The sequence below is a fragment of the Chrysochloris asiatica genome, unplaced genomic scaffold (genome assembly GCF_000296735.1).
Source record: "Chrysochloris asiatica unplaced genomic scaffold, ChrAsi1.0 scaffold00135, whole genome shotgun sequence".
Classification (NCBI taxonomy): domain Eukaryota; kingdom Metazoa; phylum Chordata; class Mammalia; order Afrosoricida; family Chrysochloridae; genus Chrysochloris; species Chrysochloris asiatica.
In genome coordinates, this window is record NW_006408653.1 from 3,278,719 (window position 1) to 3,303,266 (window position 24,548).

Genomic DNA, 24,548 nt, shown 5'->3' on the forward strand with positions numbered 1-24,548 from the left:
TATATAAATATATATATATAGCCTATACACTGCATTCAGAAAAGTAAAATTGGAAGACTACAGAAAATGAAATAGAACAAACGCCATGGAAATAATGAGAATGCTGGCACACTGCAAAAATTGTAACCCATGTCAACAAAATGTATAAAACTGTTCAAAAGGAAACTAATTTGGTATGTAAACTTTCACCCAAGATAAAATAAAATACACATATTTTTTTTTAACTATGGGCTTTGAAGGCAAAGGAAAAGTTTGATGCAAACATACCAGAATCAATGTCTACTGCCTTGATGAGCTATTTTTTTGCATTAACCCAGTGTTCTCATTTTCAATAAAGGCCACAAATACTCTCTTCCAACAATTATATAGATTGGCAACATTCACCAATGCCTGTCATTTCACAACAAAGCAGCATCAGATTTGGAACCAGAAAGCCTAATTTGCTACCTTTAAACTAAGTGATGTAAGACAAGTTAGTATCACCTTTCTGGATATGGCTCTAACTATTTTCAAAGTTGTAAGAGGCATTAAAATAAAGCACATGAAAAGACTTTGGTGAATTATAAAAATCACTCAGCTGTAAAAGATTCTGATCAATTACTTCTCCGTATGAAAAGACTAAAGAGGAAAAAGAACCAAGCACTCTACTTCAACCAAATACACAAGATGGCAACTAAACTGAAAAAGGAATTTAAAGGACAGGCAGATAGTGTTTCTCTTCGGCTTGCTGCCACATTTCATTTAAGCGCACCTGAGACTCTGAGCAGACCTTTAGTTTCATGGCTGCATTAATTTCTATGTCAAAATGTGTAGCCATGTCTTACGAGTTCAAAATAATCACATGAAAACCATGAAAGCCAGATTCTACTTTTCTTAAGCCTCGGGCCAAGAGGAGTGCTGTGCTTTGTTTTATGCTGATTCCTACTTCATTATGCCATTACAGGTTATAAAGCTGGGGAAGAGAACAAAACACTCACAGCTGCAGACACTATCTGGGCAGAAATTCCCTTCAGAAGAGAATGTCGCATAACTGATCCATGGAGTGAAAAATTATCAGGTAATTTCTTCTTCCTAAAAAGGGGAAAAAAAAGAAAGCATTTAAGAACAGACACACACAGAAAAAAAAAACACTTGAAAAGGCAGAACCCCAATACTTTGAAAGAAAGGAATAAGAAAAGCAGAAAACAATATTGTATGTAATTGGTTAGCTCTGTTTTGAAAAGAGGCACCAAGAGTTTAAAAGTCCCACACTCAGATGTTGTACTAAACCCACGGTGAACCCAAGAGAAGCAAAAGCAGGAAAATGAATGAAAGCACCATTCCTTTTCCACTGATTGAAATGGCTCTTTTCCACTTCAAGAAATACAATAGTTCTAGTATTCCCCAGAATGTTGCCTTCCCGCTCTACATGTCTGCATTACCCCTACCCTCCTTCCTGCGCTTGCCTTGTCCTTCCTCACATTTCTGTGCTCATCCCGTCTCTAACCAACCACCTTCTAAAACTCCCCTCTGCTGTCCCAACTACAAGCTCCTTTCACTTACCCCACTTACTATTGCTCAAAAAATATTTTTTACACTTTTACCTAACATTCCTGAGTACCTACTCTGTATCCTGATGTGGCACCATAGGATAAGCACTCAGCCTCAAGGTCAATTAGAACTGAAATGTCGGTGGTTCAAATTTGCTGGCTACTCCTTAGAAACCCTATAAAGGGTCACTAAGAGTCGGAACTGACTCAGACAGCACTTAACAACTACCACCCTGCACTCCAGATTAAAGTAAAAAGATAAGGAAGTCATGGGAACTGACAAGTAACTTGAAGAATAAATGTTAGACCACAAGTATGAACAAAGGACTGTAGAAATATAAATGAAGAGCAGGGACAACTATAGAAAAGAGAGGATTCTTTACCAGATAGGCAACAAAAAAATCTGAACAGAAACAGGAAGAAATGAAGGTACACGGTGTGTCCAGGAAACAGTCAATACACAAAAGGTATCGACTGGGTGGAATGGTGTGGAAGTGCTTAGAAATGAGATCAAAATGGCAAGTAGGGTCCTGACTGATGCCATTTATTGCTTTTACTGTGTAGGTTACAAGAAGAAACTGACATCTTTGAGTCTGGGAGTGACCATGATAGCTAAATAAGTTATCTACCTGTAGAACACAGTGATGCATAGGTTAACATATACACCAATGTCCCCTATCCCACAAGAGCAAACAACCCAAAGAAGACAGCACTGATACTGGCAAAATTTTAAAAGAAGGGGGGAAACATGCAGACAACTTTATCAACATTAACGTCACACATGAATTCAATAAAGAATTTACATTATGCTTCCTCCACTTCTCTTTCCTTTTCATGTTCTCTCAAAGAATTTAGAAGGTGAAAGGCAGCCAAAATGGAGTTATTTAGGGTTAGAAGTCCTTTTCCTGAATCTTTAATCATCTTTGTGACTCTCCTCTGAACCCACTCCAAGGGAATGAGGGCATGCTGGAGCTGATCCTGGAGTGGGTGGGGGAGGGGCGGGGGTGCCGGAACAGAAAGGATGAGGTAAGCCCTGTTCCCACCGCAGACACTGCAGACTGCTGTGTGTTTGCCCTGCAAGGGCTCCACTGTCTCCCGGCATCCCTGGGCTATAATTACAGCTTTATACCAGGGGTGCTGACGACGGTGGTCAGGACACTCACCTTCTAATCCTCTCCCTCAACAGTGCCAAACTCTTTAGGGTCTAATAATCATACTATCTCCACCCAAGTGGGCTTTGTACTTGCCGTTTAGGGCTCCAACAGACCACATAATACTACTAAGAGATATTTACATATTAAATGGTCACATCACTCAACTCTATGGGACCGTGATTTTAATGATCACTTACCTTTTTAGGTTTGTCCTGTCACCACTGTCTGAGCTTGCCACAGAGGAAGTATCGTAAGAGTGAGAGTCAACAGTATCAATGTTTAACAAAGTAGGGTCCTCGAGAACAAAAGACTCCTCTTCATCATCAGTCTAAATTGGAAGAACATGGGTCAATAAGTTCAAAATACTCTATGAGAAAAGTCAGAGGCATTAAAAGTGTTCTCCGAACACTCACGTGCTTATTGCTATTTTTCACTTTTACTCCATGCCGTCTTACTGACCAGACAGATGTAGTACAGGATTACTAGAATTAAATGTTAACCCTAGATAGCTATCACACACCACAAAGAATTTCCTCCAAGAATTTCTTTCTTATAGCAAGAAGAAGCAGGAGCCGTTATGCAGATAATTGTTAGCTGTACAAAATATTTTTTAAATCCAGATGTGTTACTACTTAACAAATAGCCAATGGCTACTTGTTGTTAAGTTGGTTCTGACTCATAGCAACCATGTATAGGGTTTCCGAGGAGCAACTGGTGAGTCTGAACCACCAACCTTGCAGTATAAATCAACCTATGGTCAAGTGCTTAGCCTACATTGCTACACCTGGACTCCTTAGAAGAAAACAAATGCCACCTGACAATCCCATTCTACTATGTAAAGTCTACACAATCCTATCAATTCTTAGCTGGTTCATGTTTATGCACACCTATGTTAACCGATATAATGATAGACAGAAAATGCAAAGCACAAAGAATTAGCCAAGCACAACAGTGAAACTGGAAAATAGACACTACTAATTATCAAGACCTGCTGTTAAATTTCATTCATTAGGAGAACGTGATACTGGGTAAGGCACTGAAAAGCAGACAAATTAATCAGACCCACAATATGTGATCATTTGATTTATACAAAGTTGACACCCCATCAGGACCTTGAAATAGGTGTGTTTTCCCAAACAGGACCCAAAACACACTAACCATAAGGAAAAGTATGGTGCTATACTGGATACACACCACAAGATCTTCGATTCAAACTCACCAGCTGCTCCTTGGAAACCTTAACAGGGTTGTTATGAGTCAGAGTTGACTCCACAGCACTTAACAACAACAACATATTAGCATTCAGAATATGTGTTCATCAAAAGAAGCCACTACTAGTGTGAAAAGGTACCCCAAGAATGGATGAAGACATTTGCACTGCACCATCATATATATAATGAAGAGCTTGTATCCGGTATATATGCATAAAACAAACTTCTTGAAATAAGTTTTATTTAAAAGACAAATAAAAAGGGCAAAAATTGAAAAGGCAATTCACAAAAAAGATATCCAAAGAGCCAACACATATATCATGGTGTCCAAATTCATAAAACCATAAGAATAATTGGCTAAAGTAAAAAAAAGCAGAATATATCAAAAGTTGGCAAGGATATGGTAGCCAGAACTCTCATACACTGCTGTTGGAAGCATACATTGATAAAACCAATTTGAAAAACCGTGGTAATACTGTATCTACTACAGCTGAATGAGCTATGTCTGATGACATAGCAACTGTTCTCCTAGAAATATAACCAACAGAAATATGTGTATGTGTGTGTGTGTGTGTACACATATTTACACAACAAAGGGCACAAACAAGAATATTCACAGTAGTACTTTTCAGTGGCCAGAAATTGTAAATTATACAAATACAACAAAAGACAGATGCAAAAAAATACATACTGCTTAAGTCAATTATATAAAGCTCAAAACAGGCAAACTAACCAGTTAGCACAGGGATTACCCTAGCATTGGGTATTGAAGAGGGCACCAGAGGAGCTTTTGAGGGTACGACTAATGTCCTGAAGCCCTGTAGCACAGGAGACTGAGCTGGGCTGCTAACCTCAAGGTCAACAGTTTGAATCTACCAGCCACTCCACAGGAGAAAGATGAGGCTTTCTGCTCCTGTAAAGATTTACAGTCTCAGAAATCTTTTACAGGGTCACTATGAATCAGAACCAACTCCATGACACACAGACACCAGCCAACCACTAGTGTTCTGTTTCATCTGGTTGTTGATTACACAGTGTTCAGGTTGTGAAAATTTACCAAGATGTACACTTATAATTGGAGTCCTAGAATGGTGCTATAGGATAAAGCACTGGATGGCAAAGTAGGTTTGAACCACAAGGTTGGCAGTTTAAACTCACCAGCCACTCCTTGGAAACCCTTATACAGGGTCAATGTGAGTCAGAACTAACTTGATGGCACTTAACAAAACTACTTTTAAATTTATGCACATTTGTATGTATGTTCTACTTTAATAACAAATTGAATGAAATTTCTGGCTGCCAGATCCAATAATAGGATTGGAATAAAGCCAGCTCTACTCTCAAAAAGACTGAGAGACTAGGAAAAAAATCAAGAAGTCAGAGAATAGGCTTAAAGGAAAGGGAGTAGGTTAGAAAGCAGGCCGCACAATTTCAAACAATGGCAAAGTATTTGTACCCTAAATTCTGAGGCCTAGGATGTTTCAATAATCTCTAACTTTCCATCCTTTAAAATATCTTGAATGTCTATTTCTTCCCAGTCTCCCTTACAGTTGGCATTAATGGGTATTATAGAAACAAATGCATCCACGTATCCCGAAGCAAATGCTTAATGACACTTTCTACTTTGGATTTTTTTCGACTTTCACTTCTTAAACTCATTTTTTATAGTCTATTCCTAACATTCTACAATTATTTGTGTTTTTCTTTCACGTATACACCTGACTAGCACCCTGTAGGTATGAAACCTGGCCAATTTTCAAGTCCATTTCTTTATCAAGGAAAAAGACAGTAACATAGCTTTTATAATCCCAACACCTAACATCACTCCCAAAAGTACTGTTCTTGTTATTAATTGTTGTAGAGTCGGATCCAATTCATGGTGACCCTGTATAAGGTTTCCAAGGAACAGCTAGTAGGTTTGAACCGTCGACCTTGCAGTCAGCAGTGTTTATCCTACAACGCTACACCAGGACTCCAAATGCACTAGGCACCCAAAAGGAGCCTTGGTAGCACAGTGAGTTAACCAGGATACGGATGTGGCAGTCTACTTCCATAAAGACATACAGCCTTAGAAACCCTATGGGGCAGTTCTACTATCTGCTTATCACTGTTGTTGAGTGCTGTCATGTTGATTCTGACTCATGGCAACCCTGTATAGGGTTTCCAAGGAGCCTCTGATGAATTTGAACCACTGACCTTGTGCTTCAAATGACCTTGTGGTCCAGTTCTTATCCTACAGTGACACACTAGAACTCTCACCGTATGTTACAGGGTTGTTATTAGTCAGAATCCACGTGATGACAGTGAGTACTATTACTTGTAGATAAGTAATAGTGGGCAAGGACAATTTTCCTTCATTATGAGCTATGTTGCTGTTATTGTTAAGTGCCATCTAGTCAATTCCAACTCACAGTGACCTTGTATAGGGTTTTCAAGAAGCAGGTGGTAGATTTGAACCACCAACCTGTGCTTATCCTACAGTGCAACACCAGAACCCCCATTATGAGTCAGAGTCTCACTCCTATGAGCATTATTTTCTTTAGCAATATGTAACCATGTACAAACAAGGACTTGAGAATTACTGTGATTACTATGACAATCGTCTTACCAGAGTAGGACACATGAAAGAGTTCCTCTGTATTAGAAAGCAAAATATAAAGGACACTGTACTGTCACAGATATTCTTTCATGGACTATCTTAGCTACATTGTGTGGCTATAACAGAAATACAAGTGGATGGCTCTAAAGATCAGACATTGACTTTCTGTTTAGGAGGCTGAAAGTTCAAATTAAGAGTGCTGGCTCTAGGGGAAGGCTTTCTCTGTCAGCTATGGAGGAAGATCCTTTCTCTTCAGTTTCTGCTAACTGGTTCCTTCTTGTTGTTAAGTGCTGCTGAATTGGTTCCAATCCATAGTGACCCTGTATAGGGTGTCTAAGGAGCAGCTGGTGAGCTTGAACTGCCAACTTTATGGTTCAAACTCACTTTACAGTCCAGTGCATTAACCCACAGCACCACACCAATACTCCTTAGAGATCGCTTATGTATTCACATCTATCTTACCCCATATCTGCCCTCCTTTCACTTGTTTAATCTCCTTTCTATCTCAAAAGAAACTCCAAGCACACCCTACATTAACCCTGCCTCATTAACATAACAAAGGAAACCCACTCCCAAATGGGATTATAATCACAGGCATCCCACACATCGCCATAAACCAAAAAAGCAAACCTACTGCCATCTAGTTGATTCTGTATAGGGTTTCCAAGCCTGTAAATCTGTAAATCTTTATGGGGGCAAACAACCTCATCTTTCCCCTGTGGAGTAGCTGGTGGGTTTGAACCACCAAGCTTATGGTTAGCAAATCAATGCCTGACTCAGTGACACCAGAGCTTCTTACCAAAGGCATGAAGTTAGAATTTAGAACACATATTTTTTGGAAGACATAATTCAATCCATAATGTGGACCAAAGTCTTTTTTTGTCAAAACTAAAAATGCCTAAATCTTAACATAAAGCACATAGAACATTTTGAAGTTAAAAATAGTAACACATTCAAAGTAACAGCAACATCAAACTGGTAGAAAAACAGAGATCAAAGTCATAAAAGACACAACTCACAGAGAAAAGTAGTTTGCATCCTAGAGAGTGCTGGCTACAGACCCAGAAGTGTAGGTAAAGAAGTAACATAGACACCCAACTTATTTAAGAGAGAGCGTATCAGTGAGCATTTCTGCTTGGGAAACTCTGCATTCTAGTCATTTAGAAAAGATAACTATTGATCTGAAATAGATTTACACATAGAAAAGTCTTTCTTAAATTAAAAGCTAATGCCTGAATCTTAAGCAAGTTTTTAAAAGATCAAAATGACTGGATTGAAGAGTTGTCTGCAGATTAAGGTTCATAAATAAAAGTGCCATACTTTACCCACCACTACTATGACCAGCCAATTCAGACAGTCACCACCATTTCAGAACTCTGAAACACTGTTCAGTAGAGGTGGTACTCATAAGAGAATCTATGGAAGCTTTGCTTGCTTCATAGAAAAGGGTGATAATGGTCACCATAACTATCAGAGGACTGATGCAGATCAACTAATCATTACCAACATAGAATACAAACCTCAAAAGTAACATAAGTTAATATTTTCATTCATTTAGTAAAGTATTTTTTTTAATCTACTATGCACCAAGCATTGTACTGGAAACTAACACTCTTGTTTTTATTGCGTGCCGTCAAATCGATTTCAACTCAGATCAACCCTGTATAGGGTTTCCAAGAGCAGCTGGTGGGTTTGAACTGCTGCCCAGTTCAGAGCTGATGGACAAATATCCACTAGTCAGCAATCTAGAAGAGTGCTGTCCAACAGGCCATTCTGCAGTGATGGACATATTCTCTTTCTAGGCTGTCCACTGTTGCAGTTACTAGTCACAGGTTGGAATTTGCCCTGTGTGGCTAAGGGATTAAAGTTTTAATTTTGATTTTATTTTAATGAATTTAAGTAGCCACATGACAAGTGGATCCCATATTAGACAGTGAAGATCTAGATTACATATGCTATTGTTATTAAGTGCCACTGAGTCGGTTTCGACTCATAGCGAATCTGTACAAGATTTCCAAGGAGTGGCTGGTGGGTTTGAACCACCAACCTAGCTCATAAATACTAAAATCAATGCTACAAAATGAGTGATTACTAATATACACCTACCTCATTTAATATGCTTTCCAGTGTTGGAGGAGTATCAACTTGAGGAATATCAAACTCCTTGTCATCAATCTGTAAGACAGAAAGGAAATTAACACTCGTATCATGATGCTTTCCTCCTTATAACTAAGAGTGCTTTCAGTAATTAAAAACAGTATCAACTCAGAGACAAACATACCACCAATCTATCTGATCATAATCCATGGTAATAAGGTTAGGCTAAAAGACGACAGATGTTTCCTTTTCTGTCCATACATTCAGTGACTATCAAGGGCAAATATAAACTGATTGGACCATCCTGAAAACCCTTTCCAGAAAGCTGCTGTTGAAAGACTTCTGCATTTGCTTTCTTAAACATGACAAAACAGCATGTCTTATGATGACCCCTAATTTTCTGTTTAGATATATATCATAAAAAATATGAAAAGGGTCTGAGACTGCATTTCTTAGTTATTTCATAAATTATGATGAGAGATGGTTAAGACAAGCAACTTGTCATTAAATATGCTCACAGTAACAAAAACCTATTGATATGAATTCTTTCCCCCTTGATGTGCAACATATGAATTCTACACCTATCACAAGCTCTATACCTTGAGAAGTATTTACCATTGCTGATTTTAAGTTTCCTCATCTGTAAAACACACTGTGGTGTGAGAGCTGTGAAATTCACATAAGAACATGTATCAAAGCACTTCATGAACTGCAATGAACCATTGAAATGCATTAAGTTTATCTCATAAAACTGTACATAAACTCTTATTAATTCATGCAAAAATGATAACAGTCCAACCAGTTGTTGTTAGGTGCCACTTAGTTGATACCAACTCATAGTGATCCTATTATGCACAGCAGAACAAAACACTGCCCGATCCTGGGCTAACCTCATAATTGTTGTCATGCTTGAGCCCACTGATGCTGCCACTTTGCCTTTCCATCTTCCTGGGGGTCTTCCTCCTTTTCTCTGACCCTCCACCTTACCAAACATGACGTCCTTCTCCAGCGACTGGTCCCTTCTGACAATATGTCCAAAGTGTGAGAGACAAAGTTTGGCCATCCTGGCCTCCAAGGAGAACTCTGGCTGCACTTCTTCCAACACAGATCTGTTGGTTCTTTTGACAGCTTAATGCACTTTCAATATTACTTTGGTTAAATATCATCACTAGAAAAAAGTTGAGATTTTTACCATGTCATTTTTGAACTCCAATTCCTTGTCCAAATCTATGTAGGAGAATTTTGAAAGTGAAGCTTCTAGGCTGAAAGACTTATTCAGCTCTTCTTCAGTAGTCTTGGCACCAAAGCTTTGTTCCATAGTTTCATGGTCTGGTTCATTTTCCATATTTACTTCTAATAATTGTATTCAGTCAATTCAATTTGTTTTTCTGTCTTGTTTGGTTGGCTTTAAATCACAATAACCTGAATGATGATCTCTTAAAAAGAAACAAGAAAAAAACCCAAGTAAGCATTATTTCGATTTCCTCCTTGTCAACTACACATCCCATAGATTTACTTGGTCAGACCCCTCTAATCATTCAATAGTCTGATTATAAGCAAAGAGAGGATGAGAGGGTTTCTATGGGCACACAAAGAGCTTCTAGGAAGTGGCTCACTACACAAAGTCATAAAACTTTGTCATATCACTAAACCTGGTACTAACTAGACTTATAACCTTGAAGTATGATGGTACAATGGTGCAAAAAGCTGTAATTAACCCCTGCCTGTTATTCCCAAACTTCAGGGTAACTCTCCCATTTCCTTGGAGATACGCATATGGACTGACCTTGTCTTTGGCATACACACAAGGCCTGAGATCTCTCAGGGAGCTTCAAGTAGACACATATGGCTCAGAACAGATACCTGTTTATTTAATTTAAAAACAAAACAACCACTGCTGTCAAGTTGATTCCAACTCCCAGCAACCCTATAGGGCAGAGAAGAACTGTTCCTTAAGGTTTCTGAAACTGTAAATCTTCACAGAAGCAGACAGTCTCATCTTTCTCCCATGGAGTAACTGGTGAGTTCCAACTGCCAGTCTTTCGATTAACAGCCCAATGCTGAAACCACTGTACCACCAGAGGGTCTTAGTCATTTAATACAAACTAGAAAAATCTAAGGATTTGGATCTACCAAGGGAAGCAACAATGAGCCCAGAATTTAAAAATAATTCCACAGTCTACCAGAGATTTCTAGAAAGAAAGCTAGTTATAGAGAAATATGAACACTTTGGGGGGAGGAAGGGACTTAAATGCTATAGAAAAACTTAAATGTACATAAGTTTTTGTATATTTCACAACTCTTTTAGGAGCTCTGGTGGTCAGCAGTTTGAATCCACCAGCCACTCTATGGAAGAAAGATGAGGCTTTTAGCTCCTATAAAGATTTACAGCCTCAGAAACTCTATTCAGGGTTGCTGTGAATTGGAACCATCTAGATAGCACACTACAACCACTTATAGTGGTGATGGTGGTAGTGTGCTGTGGAGTTGGTTCCGACTCATAGCGGCCCTATATAGGGTTTCTGAGGCTGTAAATTTTACGGAAGCAGACCACCTCATCTTTCCCCCATGGAATGCCTGGTAGTTTTGAACTGCTGACCTTGAGGTTCTCAGCCTGACTCGTTCCACTACACTACCACAGCTCCTTACTACCTACAGTGCAACACTGTATTATACCCAAAACAGTGATTTTCTTGAAAAATTGTCATTTCTAGAAAACTAAAAATCTATTAAGAGTAAAATAGTATGTTTAATAATTAGCTCTGCTTTTAAAAGTTTTTAGGTTGAGATACAATTAGGCAATAAGTGAGGCAACTTTTAAAAAAATCCAACATTACTTAGCTTTGCCTGTTTAAACTAGAGGAGCAAAAACATAAGAATAGAAACAATGCTATAGTAAGAGTGATTATAAAAACACAGTTGTTTTGTTTTATCAACTAGGCATTTTCCATAGTACCCATTACCAGGCAATTAATGTTGGCGGGAAGCTTTTTCAAACTATATTCTGCCCTCTGGGGGCCACCAGCACCAATATTCTCCCCACCCTCACAGTGAGTCTCTCTTACTATATAGAAATCCTTAGTGAAGTGGGGGAGAAAAAAGTCTGACAATCACTGAGTCGTTCAAATTATCAATGTTTTCAAAGGCAGCTAAAAATTAACTGTTGCCTTAAAAAAATAATAATAATAACATGCCCACAATGCACTGACAATTTTAACTAATTAGGCTCATTTACGCTGCTGAGATTAAGTGCTGTCAAGTCAGTTCCGACTCATAGCGACCCAGTATAGTTTCCAAGGCTGTAAATCTTTGTGGAAGCAGAAAGCCTCATTTTTCTCCCACACTCTCACAGTTCAGGAAGCTTGAAGTCCAAATTCAGAGTGCTGGCTCTAGGGGAAAGCCTGGAGAAAGATCCTTGTCTCCTTTCAGCATCTGTAGGCCCAACATTCCTTGGAGATCTCCAAGTGTCTTGGCATCAATCTTCTTTCCTCTGGCTCATTTACAAATCCCTATAATTAATTTCTATTCTTTCCATGATTCATTTTTATCATATTAAAAGAATTAATATCTGCAATGTGTAACACATGTGGACTCAGGAAAGTTGATTTTTCAAGAGTCGAAACCAAACTTTTCCAGCTAGTACATGCTAATACATTTGGTATACTAAAACACAGACTAATTTCTTTCACATGCTACAGAAGGTAAGGCTCAAGCTCTGTCCTACAAAGCACATGCTATAAAAATACATTCCTGAAGACATAACTGATGACATTCTGTATCTGGCAACATTTGAAAGTATCTTTCCAGCACCAGGTACTAAAGTATTCCTTCTTTTGCAGTGAGTCCACTATAATCATAATACTGACCTTTACATGCCTTTCTTCTTCAAAGAAGACTGAACAACTGGCTCATGACAAATTACTTCTTACTAAAACGTCTTTCATGCTTATTTGTACCCTAAAGAAAAAAAAAAGTCAACCATTTAGTCAAGGTATGTTCATAAACATGTATGATCTAATCATATTTAGTGGCTTTCAAGGGCAGTTGTTTTTATTCTTATGTATTTTTAAATAATAGAAAAACTATACAACAACAACAAAAAATAAAACTGTGATTTAAATGCTTCAGAATCTTCAAAACTGCTTCATATATTTCTCATTGGTCTTTCCAAAATAATGGAAAAGAGGGAAACCACCTATTTCCCTTTTATTGTTTCTGTGGAAACAGTAGAAGTAGTAAGAGGCTCTTGGGACTATATAAAAGTTCAGCATCTGTGACCATCACTAATACAACACTGAAGAAGTTTCAAGTGATCAAGCATTTTCTGAAGGAAGACCATCATCTTGTCAGCCTATCCTACTCTACTTCCAACCTTCACTTTCTGACCTTTTATTGATGTGATATGGTGGTTAAGTGGAAAGAAGATAAGCCTGATGAGACCATTAAAATCAGGTTTGAATCTGGGCCTTACCAGTTCCTATCTGTGACCTTGATCAATTTGTTTACCTTTTTGAGTCCCTCTATTTCCATATCTATAAAATGGAATTTTGTTTGTCTAGAATAGCACCTCTGGACCTTTTGTTCTGTAAAGAGCTCCTTGTTCTTGTGGAGGCTGCCAATCCAAAACACCCTATTAATAGCAACTGCATTGAGTTTGCTGGAGTCCCTCACTCCGTCCCTAAGATTTGCTCAACTGGAGCTTGTGAGAAAAGCCATTTCCACACTTCTCTAAATACATACTAATACAGGTGAGTCACACCACAGTCACCCAATCTGGCCCCATTCCATTCTGCAGAAAATGAGGGGTAAATGATCCCTCATCCACTCAACACATATTAGCAAAATACCTGTGTCTACCAATGGAGACCCACTTCTACAGACAGAATGTAAATTCCAGGAATAAATTCAACCTAGAGAAGCAGAGAAGAGAAGGAAAGAGTCCTGACTTTTAAGAATGCAATTTAAAAAAAAAGTTGCATAAGAGCAACTATGAGGATGGTCCAAGACAGGGCAGAGTTTTGTTCTGTTGTGCAGGAAGTGGAACCAACTCGTCAGCACTTAACGATAACTTAACACTGTGAGGAAATAAATTAAATCAAGACTGCAAAGCATTTAAAATAATGGCTGGACAGATAATTAAGTTTTCAAGAAACATTAGCAGCTATCGTTTTAAATTTCTTCAAGATTCCCAAGGTTTTCTAAAGCTAGAGGACCCCAACATAAGATATAATTTAATTGTCCTCAAGAGGATCTCATGTTTGGTAAAATGGAGGGTCAGAGAAAAAGAGGAAGACCCCAATGAGATGGATTGGCACAGTGGCAGCAGCAATGGGCTCAAGAGTAGCAACAATTGTGAGGTTGGTACAGGACCGGGCAGTGTTTCGTTCTGTTGTGCATACGGTTGCTATGAGTCAGTACCGACTCAATGGTACCTAACAACAACAAAATACAAAGGTAAGCCAAAAGGCACCACTACTAGGATTCCAGTTCATACGTGTACAGGTTTATTCCAAACAAACTGTGCTTATAAACATGTCTCTCTGGTTACTGGATGGCGGCAGACAGTTCTTTCAGTTACACACTTGTCTTAGTCTCAGGGTGCCTTCAAGAAAGATTCTTAGAAAAAATAAATAAATAAATAAAAGTGTTTGTGTAAAGATCACCTATCTCAGAGAGCTGATCTTTCCATCAGTCTTTAAATAAGATTGACGCAAATGAAGATAATTTTATGGAACAAATCATAACCAAGCAGCAGTCTTGGATTTACCAATATAATCCAAAGAGCGAGATCCAATCAAAACAGTGACTTCCAAGAGGACCTTCTGAACCAATTAAATTCAATGCAGAGAAATCAGCTCAGAAGGTTTTTGTGTCGGTGGGACCCCAAAGGGGGAACAGATTTTCTCAAAGGACACAAGACAATCATGGGAGCTACATGAAGAAGTACGAAGAAAACAGAAAACTACATTGGTGTGAAAAAGACCAGGAAAGTTGTGCCAAGGAATTTTTTCTATCACAATGCACCTTTTTATCCTTTGAGGATAGCAAGGGCTGCCCTACGAGAATTTCACTGAGAAACTTTACCCCATCCACCCTACAGCCTGTTCTTGAGCCTTCGGATTCTTTCTGTTCCCAAAAACACAAAGAACATTGAAAAGGAAAACGATTTTAGTCCCTCAAGGATGCCAAAACTGCCATTTTCATATGGTATCAATCAGAGTATGGAATTCTCTGGGGAGAGGGTTGTGGTGGTGGTGGTGGTGATGGTGTGCTGTGGAGTCAGTTCTGACTCAAGGCAACCCTGTATAGGGTTTCCAAGGCTGTAAATCTTTACAGAGCGGAAAGTCTCTCCTTTCTCCCTCAAGAGTGCATGGTGAACTTGAGCTGCTCACCTTGGGGTTAGCAGCCTAAAACATAATCCACTAGGTTACCTGATGAAAACAGCACCTTCAGAAGTGTATAGACCTAGACAAAGGAGATGTTGAAAAACAATAGCTTCACATAATACTTTTAATAAAGGTTTCTATGATTGTGTACCAATTTTTTTACTTGCCCTCATATGTGTTATACATACTAAACCCTGTGGTTATAATCCCATTTGGAAATGGGTTTTCTTTTTTATACTAATAAAGCAGTAATACTATAAAATGTGTCTTAAACTCATCTCTTTTGAGACATAAAAAACCAGATTAAGCAAGGAAACAAGCAAGCAGAGATGGGGGAGACAGATATTATACACATAAAGATCTTCGAGGAACAGAATCTGACGAGAAAAAGACTTCCCCTAGAATTAACAGAGAGACTTCACCAAAAACCAGCACCCTGAATTTGGACTTTTAGACTTCTAAACTGTGAGAAAGTGTATTTGTTTTTAAAGCTACCCACTTGTGATACTTCTGTTACAGCAGTGCCAAGTCACTAAGCACAGTCATCTGCTGGTCTAAAGCCACAATAACACTCTGTGAAACAGGAAGTTACGTGAGTTGAACGTCGTAGTCTGGTCCAATTTTTGTTTAAGCATCTTGAACAAACTTTGTGCCTTAGCGGTGATCAACCTACTAAGATAAATATTTGCCTTTGAAATTGGTTCTCAGTCCATGTGATTAGCAATTTCTTCATATCTGATACAGCTCCCTTTCAAATTTTTGTTTGCCCCCGTTAGCTTCCTGGAATCCTTAAACAGTTTAGAGAAATTGTTCATTGTATTTGAAGACTGTCATGACATGTAACATGCCTAAATCCCAAGCAATAACATTCACAGTTTTTCTACCTCCATGTCAACACTTCTTCTCTGCCTCTTGCTTTTTCTAGTTTTGCTACATTTGAGAGTCATGGTACATCTTCACAGTAATAGTCTCAAAATAATATTAAACAGAGAGATAACACTATATGATAGTTACGGTTTTTTGTCAACTTGGCTGGGCCTGGATAAGCTCTAATATAACATAATCCCTTCCCATAATGTGATCTGATTTGATAAGCCCTGATCTGATGTAATCATTCTATGTTATAAATCCTCACTGAATGGTAGCAATTCCTACAGAGAAGCCCTGGTAGTGAGGTGGGTAGGCACGCAGCTGCTAACTAAAAGGTCACAGTTCAATGCCACCAACTGCTCCTCAGGAGAAAGATATAGCAGTCTGTGTCCACAGGATGATAGCCCTATGGAGCAGTACATGCTGTCCTTAGGGTCACCATGAGGCAATGACATTGGATAAGACTAGTAAAACCCCAAGATGACATGAGTCAATTGACTTGATGACATTGGATAAGACTAGTAAAGCCCCAAGACGGCACAAGAGTCACTTAAACATGGTCATGGCGCTGTGGGTTAATGCGCCAGACTGCAAAGTCATTTGAACTGCAAGGCTGGTGGTTCAAGCTCACCAGCTGCTCCTCGGAAACCCTACACAGGGCAGCTATGGGTCAGGATCGACTCGATGGCACTTAACAACAACAACAACAACATTTCATTACTTAAGCCAACTATGGTTCCGTCTTTCATTCTTTTGTTACAAGCAATAGTTCTTATGCCGCACAGCAATTGTTTTCTTAGCCACACAGATCTGGTCCATCAAAGGGCCACCGTGCTATAATAATGATTCTTTTTTAAAGGCAGTCACTAAGAGTTGCTCCTATTAATTTTTTTTGGAAATGTTAACTATGCTTAAATCTACCTCTGGAGTCCTGGTGTGGCACTGTGGGTTAATGCACAGGACTGCAAGGTCAGTTTGAATGGCAAGGTCAGAAGTTCAAACTTGGAAACCCTGAACAGAGTCGCTATGAGTAGAAACAGACTTGATAGTACTTAACAACAACAATAAATCTAACTATGGTAGGCAGAATATTGTCCCCTAAAGATATTCATGTCATAATCCCTGGAATGTGTGAATATGTGACTTTACATGGCAAAAGAGACTTGGCAGATGTTGTTAAATTTAGAACATTGAGATACAGAAATTCTACTGTATTTTCTAGGTCTATCCAATATAAGGACTCCTGGTGTGGTGCTACGGGCTAATGCATTAGACTGCAGAGTTGTTTGAACTGCAAGGTCGGTGGTTCAAGCTCACCAGCTACTGCTTGGAAACCCTATACAGGGTTGCTATGGGTTGGAATCGACTCAACAGCACTTAACAACAACCATCCAATATAAACAAGAGTCCTTAGAAAGTGGAAGAGGGTCACACAGAGAAAAATATGTGACAACAGAAGCAGGCTAAAAAATATGCTGTGTCATAAGTTTTGAAAATGGAGGAAAGGGGCCAGAGCCAAGAAATGTGGGCAGCCTGTAAACCAAACCAATTCCGACTCACAGCGGCCCTATGTGGGCTGAGACTGTAAAGCTTTACAGGAGTCGTTTGAACTGTTGATCTTGCAGTTAGTAGCCCAGTGATTGACCTGCAGTTCCACCAGTGAGGCCTATGTCAGACTTTTGTCTACAGAACTGGACATATTAAAGTTGTGCTGTGCTAAGCCACTAAGTTTATGGTACTCTGTTATGGCAGCAATGGGAAATGATTACACTACCAAGCTTCACTTGTTTCTGGCGACATCATTAACTTTCTGAAATACTAACCCCTCCCTTGTGAGTTGGTATTACCCAACTAAGCAACTTCTTCATTGCAATAGACAGACAAATGATGAAATACTTAATGTATGACACTTAACAGTACACACTTGATACACATACTATCTTCAGATATCACATAAGTGTCATCCCAGTACAAAGGTTGGCAATGAACTACTGATCATTCCTGGGATGCAATTCTACAACTGGATATTTTATCAATCATCACATGGTCTAGTGTTTTTTATCGTTTTTTAAGGGGATGTCATCCCAGTAGGAGTTACAGACAACACAACAGGTGGCATCAATTGTTTCTTAGTCTCTCCTGGATTAATGAAGTCAGATTAATTTGATAAGAAATATATGTCACAGAATCACGGTTATCCAATATGCTATCCTCCTCTACACGCTAATGAACTGATAGTTTAAAAGATGGTTTAAAATTATCTGACACTTTAATAAATCTCAAGGTTATTAATTGTATTCCCTGTTAAATTTTCCAAGCCGATTAACAATAGCTTCAAGGATGGATTTAGGAAAAAATAAAAGATATTGTACCATATGGTGCAGGACCAAACAGTGTTTCATTCTGTTGTACACAGGATCACTATGAATCAGAACCAACACAATGGCACCTAACAACAACATATAAACAAACAGCAGTGGCCCTATTATGACACTGGCCAAGTGAGTTAGAACTCTAGTATGTGACCCATATCCAACTAAGTTAATTTGGAATTCTTTTCTACCTTGGTAATCATTCCCAACTGTTCTCAAGTTCAAGTGTTCTATTTAATTCTCTGGCATTCTTTCCCTCCTAAAAGTGATCCCTCAGAAAGACATCAGAAAATTATGACAGGCAAACAATGCTACATGACTTTGTTTCTGGTCTTCCTAGTCCAAGTATTTCTCTTTTTCAATTGTTTTGTTTTGTCTTCTTGTTTCTTTTATGAAGAAAACTATAAACACACAATACAGTGTTAATTTCTATTAGTTTTCCACTCATTTTGTAAATGCACTCATTGCTAACAGCTCCCCCAATACCTACAAGTTCAAACCTTGTTATTCTAAGCATCATGAACTGACCACACCCACTTTTACACTGAACTTATTTTTGCATTCAGCGTCCCTCAAAAATGGCACCCACGTCTCCTCCATGTTTGCTCATAATGGTTCACATTCCCTTTCCTTGTCCTCTCCATTTATGTAGGTTCTTTCCTTCTTTCCAGAAACCATGCAAATCAGATCTCTATATGATTTTTTTCCTTCCCTCACCATCCTCTGAATCCAGAATGCATGGTTTCTCTAAACCAATGGCTTGGCACTTTCTCCATTTTGATTCACTAGTTAACAGTACGTGACTATGTCGTTTCTCCTCAATATCAATATATAATGTAAGGAATTCTAGGTAGTACAGCTTTACTACTAACCAAAGTTTGGTGGTTTGAGTCCACTCAGAGGTGCCTCGGAAGAAAGGCCTGGTGATCTACTTCCAAAAAATCAGCCACTGAAAACCCTATGGAGCATAATTCTACTCTAACACACATGGTGTCAACGTGAGTCACAATCAATCCAATGGCAACAAACTAAATAGTAAAACTGGGGCCATGTTTTCTTCATGCAGTTTACATCACAGGGCTCACTGACTTGCATATAGCTCTGTACACAATATGGAGAAAGGAGTAATACTTTTGTTTCAAATGTAATTTATCAGCGTTTACTACCTACAATTGTTAAGCTTCAGAGGATACTATTTGACTCACAAGATACAGGAATCTATGTCATAACAGGCCAAGATGTAACTAGATTCTCCGTTTCTGTAATTAAGTTTGTGAACCACTGCAGGTCTTTTTCATCATCAGGACTCAGCTAAAACTTTGCTTCCTCAAAAGTCTTTTCTAAAAACAACATAGGCAGACCGACTGTTACTACAAAAACAAGCAAGTTGCTTGCCCAAGAGACATCAAGGCAAATGGTTGGGTCCCCTCAGTGTAAACCCCCTTCCAAGACTAAGACTCAATGAGAATACATGCTCTGATTGGTGACCACGGTCGTCACCGATAAGGGGAAGTGAGGAAAAAACAGCAATGAAGCTGTGAGCTAAGCCCTACCACAGTCAAAAGACTCCTGTGAACCCGGGTGGAAACCTGGTTGGCCAGCAGTGTGGCAAGACCTGGGGACTCCTGGGCCCAGAGTCAGTGGCATAGCCACAAAGGACTAGAATGGAGAGTGAGGCATCCAGCTGATAAGAAGAGAGGGCATATGCACAAGAACACCTACACTTGCAGATAATACCCACTTATCCTGGCTTCAGTGACTGGATGATCAGAGCTCAACCAGAATAAGAAAGAAGAGGAAAAAAAGAGTAATCTGATACAACTTGATGAACATGACCTACACCTATGGATGCAGTAGCTCAAAAGAGGAAACAAATCCTTACAGCAAGAATCATTCCTACCCCCTCTATACACAGAGTAGACAGGGATGGGCAATTTGGACATTGGCTACCCAAAATTGGGTGGGGGGGAGGCTACAAAGGCAAGAAGTGACTGCCTTACAAGCTTTCAAGAGGGAACCTAGATTCAGAGGGTGTGAAGGAAGGTAGAATCTCCACTGAGTAGTATCCAATCTGTCTAGGCGGGGCTATGAAATGAAATGCGGATAGGTCTCTTGTGATACAATAGTGAATAATTGTTATCAGGACTGCTTGTAAGGTTTGGAAATGTAAAGGTAGACGTTTTGTAGCAAGGAGGGGAGTGATTAACTTTTCAGCCTAGGAGCGGAGGTCCCTGGGACCATCAAAGGAGAAGAGCGGAGAGCAGGACCCTACCCAGAGAAGCAGTGATGCCTGAGATGGAGGCAGAGACGATGACGTGGAGAGATGGAGCAGTTGGGGACTTTAGACACAGAGAGGGAGAGGGCTGTGTGCTGATGACTGCGGGGTGGGGGGTGGGGGGGGCAGGCTTGTAGTCTATACCCTTTGGTTGGTTGATGATGCATGGAGGCGATTGTAACCTTAGCAATGAAACGATATATGATAAGATGAATGTAAAACTAATGTTGTCCCATGTAAACTATCACACAATTTACATTTTTTTAAAAAAGTCTTTTCTATTCTACTCGATTGGGCTAGGTTCCCTGTTAATAGTCACCCATAACACTGTTCTTGATTATCTACATCTCACTAGCAATGATTTTTTTCAATGTCTGATCCACTCTTCCAATCCCAAACTGAAATGCAAATTCCATGAGGAGTCCTGGTGTGGCTCTGTGGGTTAATAACCCAGACTGCAAAGCCATTTGAACTGCAAGGTTGGTCGTTCAAGCTCACCAGCTGCTCCTCGGAAACCCTGTACAGGGTCGCTATGGGTCGGAATCAACTTGACGGCACTTAACAACAACAACAACAAAGACAAGATCTGCCTTGTTCACCAATTTGGATTCCCAGTGCCAAATTGCATCCATCCACCTATACATTTACCCTTTCCTCCTTCAGTATGCAGTCAAGCAACACTGTATCCCTGTTTTCCAGAGCCTCAAATAGCAGCTCTGATCATTCAGTCTACGATATGATTAGTCATTCCACCCCCAAAAGCCTCCCAGTTATGCACACTCTGGTCTTTGCATCTAGGAAAGTGAGTTTTTATTTTTTTTTAAATCCCAAAGACTGATCCTTTTGCTAATTTATAACATGACACAAACTCCACAACGTCATACATTTCATGTTCTTTTCCCATACTGAGCTGGGACATACTAGAATGGAGAGTGAGGCATCCAGCTGATAAGAAGAGAGGGCATATGCATAAGAACACCCACACCTGCAGATAATACCCACTTATCCTGGCTTCAGTGACTGGATGATCAGAGCTCAACCAGAATAAGAAAGAAGAGAAAAAAAAGAGTAATCTGATACAATTTGATGAACTTGACCTACACCTATGGATGCAGTAGCTCAAAAAAGGAAACAAATCCTTACAGCTTGCATCATTCCCACCCCCTCCATACACAGAGTAGACAGCGATGGGCAACTTGGACACTGGTCAATGAGCATAAGAGAAGTCTCAAACACAATGTGCTACATCTTACTTTGGTGAGTAGTGACAGAGGTCTTAAGAACTGTGAACAGCCATCTAAGGTGCAAATACTGATCTCTCCCTATTGAGTGGAGAAAATAAAAGATGCAAGGAAACAATTCTTTCATAGGACTAATGGACCACATGAACCCCAGCCTCCATGATCCTGAGACCAGAACTATATGGTGCCCAGCGACCACTGTTAACCATTCTGACAGGGATCACAAGAGGAGGTCCTGGATAGAGTGAAAGACAAATGTGGAACAAAACACAAAATTATGAAAAAGACATGGCTTACTAGTCTGATAGAGACTGGTGGAACCCCAAGACTATGGCCCTTAGACACACTTCAAACCTAGAAGTGAACTCACTCCATGGTTCAACTTTCAGCCAAACAGCAGACAAGCCTAAAAGGTGAACAAAGGAGCTCTGGTAGCGTAATGGTTATCAATCGGGTTGTTAACCTCAGCAGTTGGAAACTACCAGCTGTTCTGCATAAGAAAGATGAGGCTTTCTGCTCCCTTAAAGATTTACAATCTCAGAAACCCTGTACAGGGTCGTTATAAGTTGGAACCGACTCCATTACACATAACAACAACAATAAGGTGAACAGTAACACCAGGGAGGTATACACACCTTAGAATAATCAAGCATATGAGACCAAAAGGCACAAAGGGATAAGAAAAAAGACAAATGTTAATAGCAAACACAGGCAGAAAGTGGGAAAACTGCAATTACATTGTAAAGATTGCAACGAATATCACATATGGATTGCTGTATGAAGACCTAGGGATTTGTTCTGTAAACTTTCACCCAAATCACAATAAAAGGCTTAAAAAGAATGAATTACCCATCTAGACTCAGACATCTGGTACAGAGTGGATCCCAGAAGCCTTCATGTCCATTCTACTGCCAATTTAGGAAGTACAGGAGACGGAGCCACCAGCCATTTGTCACTTTGTCACACTGTGGTGGCTTGTCTGCTATGATGCTAAAAGCTATGTCACCAGTATTTCAAATAGCAGCAGGGTTATCTATGGTGGATGGGTTTCACAGAAGCTTCCTGACTAACACAGACTAGAAGAAAGGCCCTTCAGTAAGACAGGCCTGACAATCTACTTCTGAAAATCAATGAAAATTCTATGAATCACAACAGAATACTGCCCATTATGGTGCTGGAAGATGAGGCCCTTAGGCTGGGAGGCAGTTGAAACACACAGTAGCTGTAACAACAGAGTCAAGCATATCAGTAATGAGAAACGATGCAGGAACAGGTAACATTTCATTCTGCTGTACATGGGGTCTCCTCAAGTCACAGCTGACTCCAGTGCAACTAACAAGAGCTAGATGGTGAAGGGCACGTCTTTTTAACTCGATTTCTCTGGAAGCTAATTACTCCATCTCCACTGAACTTCTCTTGCTGCTCCCATTTTACCCCATTCTGCCCACTTTGAAGCATATCCATCTTACACATCCATACACTTTGGACAGCTCCGATTCCTTTCCAGTTAGCATGCTTAGAGAACTAGCCAGGGTATAGAAGTGGTCTCGAATTTACGGGACGCACCTGTCACGCCGCTAACAACTTTAAAACATCAGAAGCCAGCCTCACAGGGGGCACAAGAATCTTGGGAGGTGGGCACACACTCATTACAGTCGTCGGGGGTGGCTACACCTGTGTCCCTGGTAGATAAGCGAGTACACAACTATCCCGCTGAAGGGTCAGCTGGTCACCGCCTCTGATCTCACAATCATGGGAAGGGAGTGCACCTGTCCAACAAGTGGGAATTGCCTGACTCAGTTCTCGGGCCAACGCAAGACACGCCCCTCTGCCCGTTGAGCCGGCTCCGCCCGTGGGCCCAGGTCCAATTAGTACGCAGGGCGGCTGCTCCTTCAGCTCCCAGAGGCCGCGCTGCCATCGCGCGGAGAAAAGGCCAAAGCTCGGGAGGGGGCGCGCGCTCTCTCCCTGCCCGGGTACAACCTCTGCCTGGTCCCTGTCCCCTCCCTAGGTGGCTGGCTCCGGGAGAGTCATTACCTGAATTTGCAGCCATTCCAGCCCAGGACCCCCGCCCCACGCAGCCCCGCCCCTTGTTGAAGGCTGACGCTTGCGCAGTACCTACCCCTAGAGTCCACGCTTCCGCTTTGATCACGCACTCAGTCTCGTAGATGGTTGGCGCCTGTACACCACGCCCCCATTTAAAGGGCCAGAGACTCAATGCTTCACTTCTTGTTAAACGGATGATTAACACTGTAAGAATGGAGCTCTGGTAGCGTAGTGGTTACGAATCGGGCTGTGAACCGCAAAATCAGCAGTTCAAAACTACCAGCCGCGGGAGAAAGATGAGGCGTTCTGCTCCTGTAAAGATTAACAGCCTCGGAAACCCTATGCAGGGTCGCTATGAGTCGGAACCGACTACTCCACGGCATATAACAACAACACTGTAAGAAGGAGCTCTGGTAGCATAGTGGTTACGAATCGGGCTGCTAACCTCAGAGTCAGCAGTTCGAAACTACCAGCTGGCGGGAGAAAGATGAGGCTTTCTGCTCCCTTAAAGATTTACAGCATTCACTATGAGTCAGAACGGCCCATAACAACAACACTGTAAGAGAGTCCTAAAAAAAAAAAAAGAGAGTCCTGGTGTGGCCCTGTAGTATAAGAACTGGACTACCAGGTCGGAAACCCTGTGCAGGGTCACTATGAGTCGGAACCGACTCCACGGCACTTAACAACAACAACAACCAGATTGGTTTTAACCCCAAAATTGGATTGGCGATTCAAATCCACCAGCTATTCCTCAGAAACCCATTCCAATGA

General features: G+C 40.3%; 1 protein-coding gene across 1 annotated transcript in view; it reads right to left on the reverse strand.

Moving 5' to 3' along the window:
* The window catches only part of VPS8 (vacuolar protein sorting 8 homolog (S. cerevisiae)), a 389,175-nt gene extending 379,240 nt beyond the window's left edge, over positions 1 to 9,935 (reverse strand). Inside the window, exons 1-4 of the mRNA XM_006869833.1 lie at positions 9,783 to 9,935; positions 8,600 to 8,668; positions 2,881 to 3,011; positions 978 to 1,071 (exon numbers count right to left, since the gene is read on the reverse strand). Of these exons, the coding sequence (XP_006869895.1) occupies positions 978 to 1,071; positions 2,881 to 3,011; positions 8,600 to 8,668; positions 9,783 to 9,935 (447 nt within the window). The remainder of the gene's footprint in view (positions 1 to 977; positions 1,072 to 2,880; positions 3,012 to 8,599; positions 8,669 to 9,782) is intronic.
* Between the last annotated feature and the right edge of the window lie 14,613 nt (positions 9,936 to 24,548).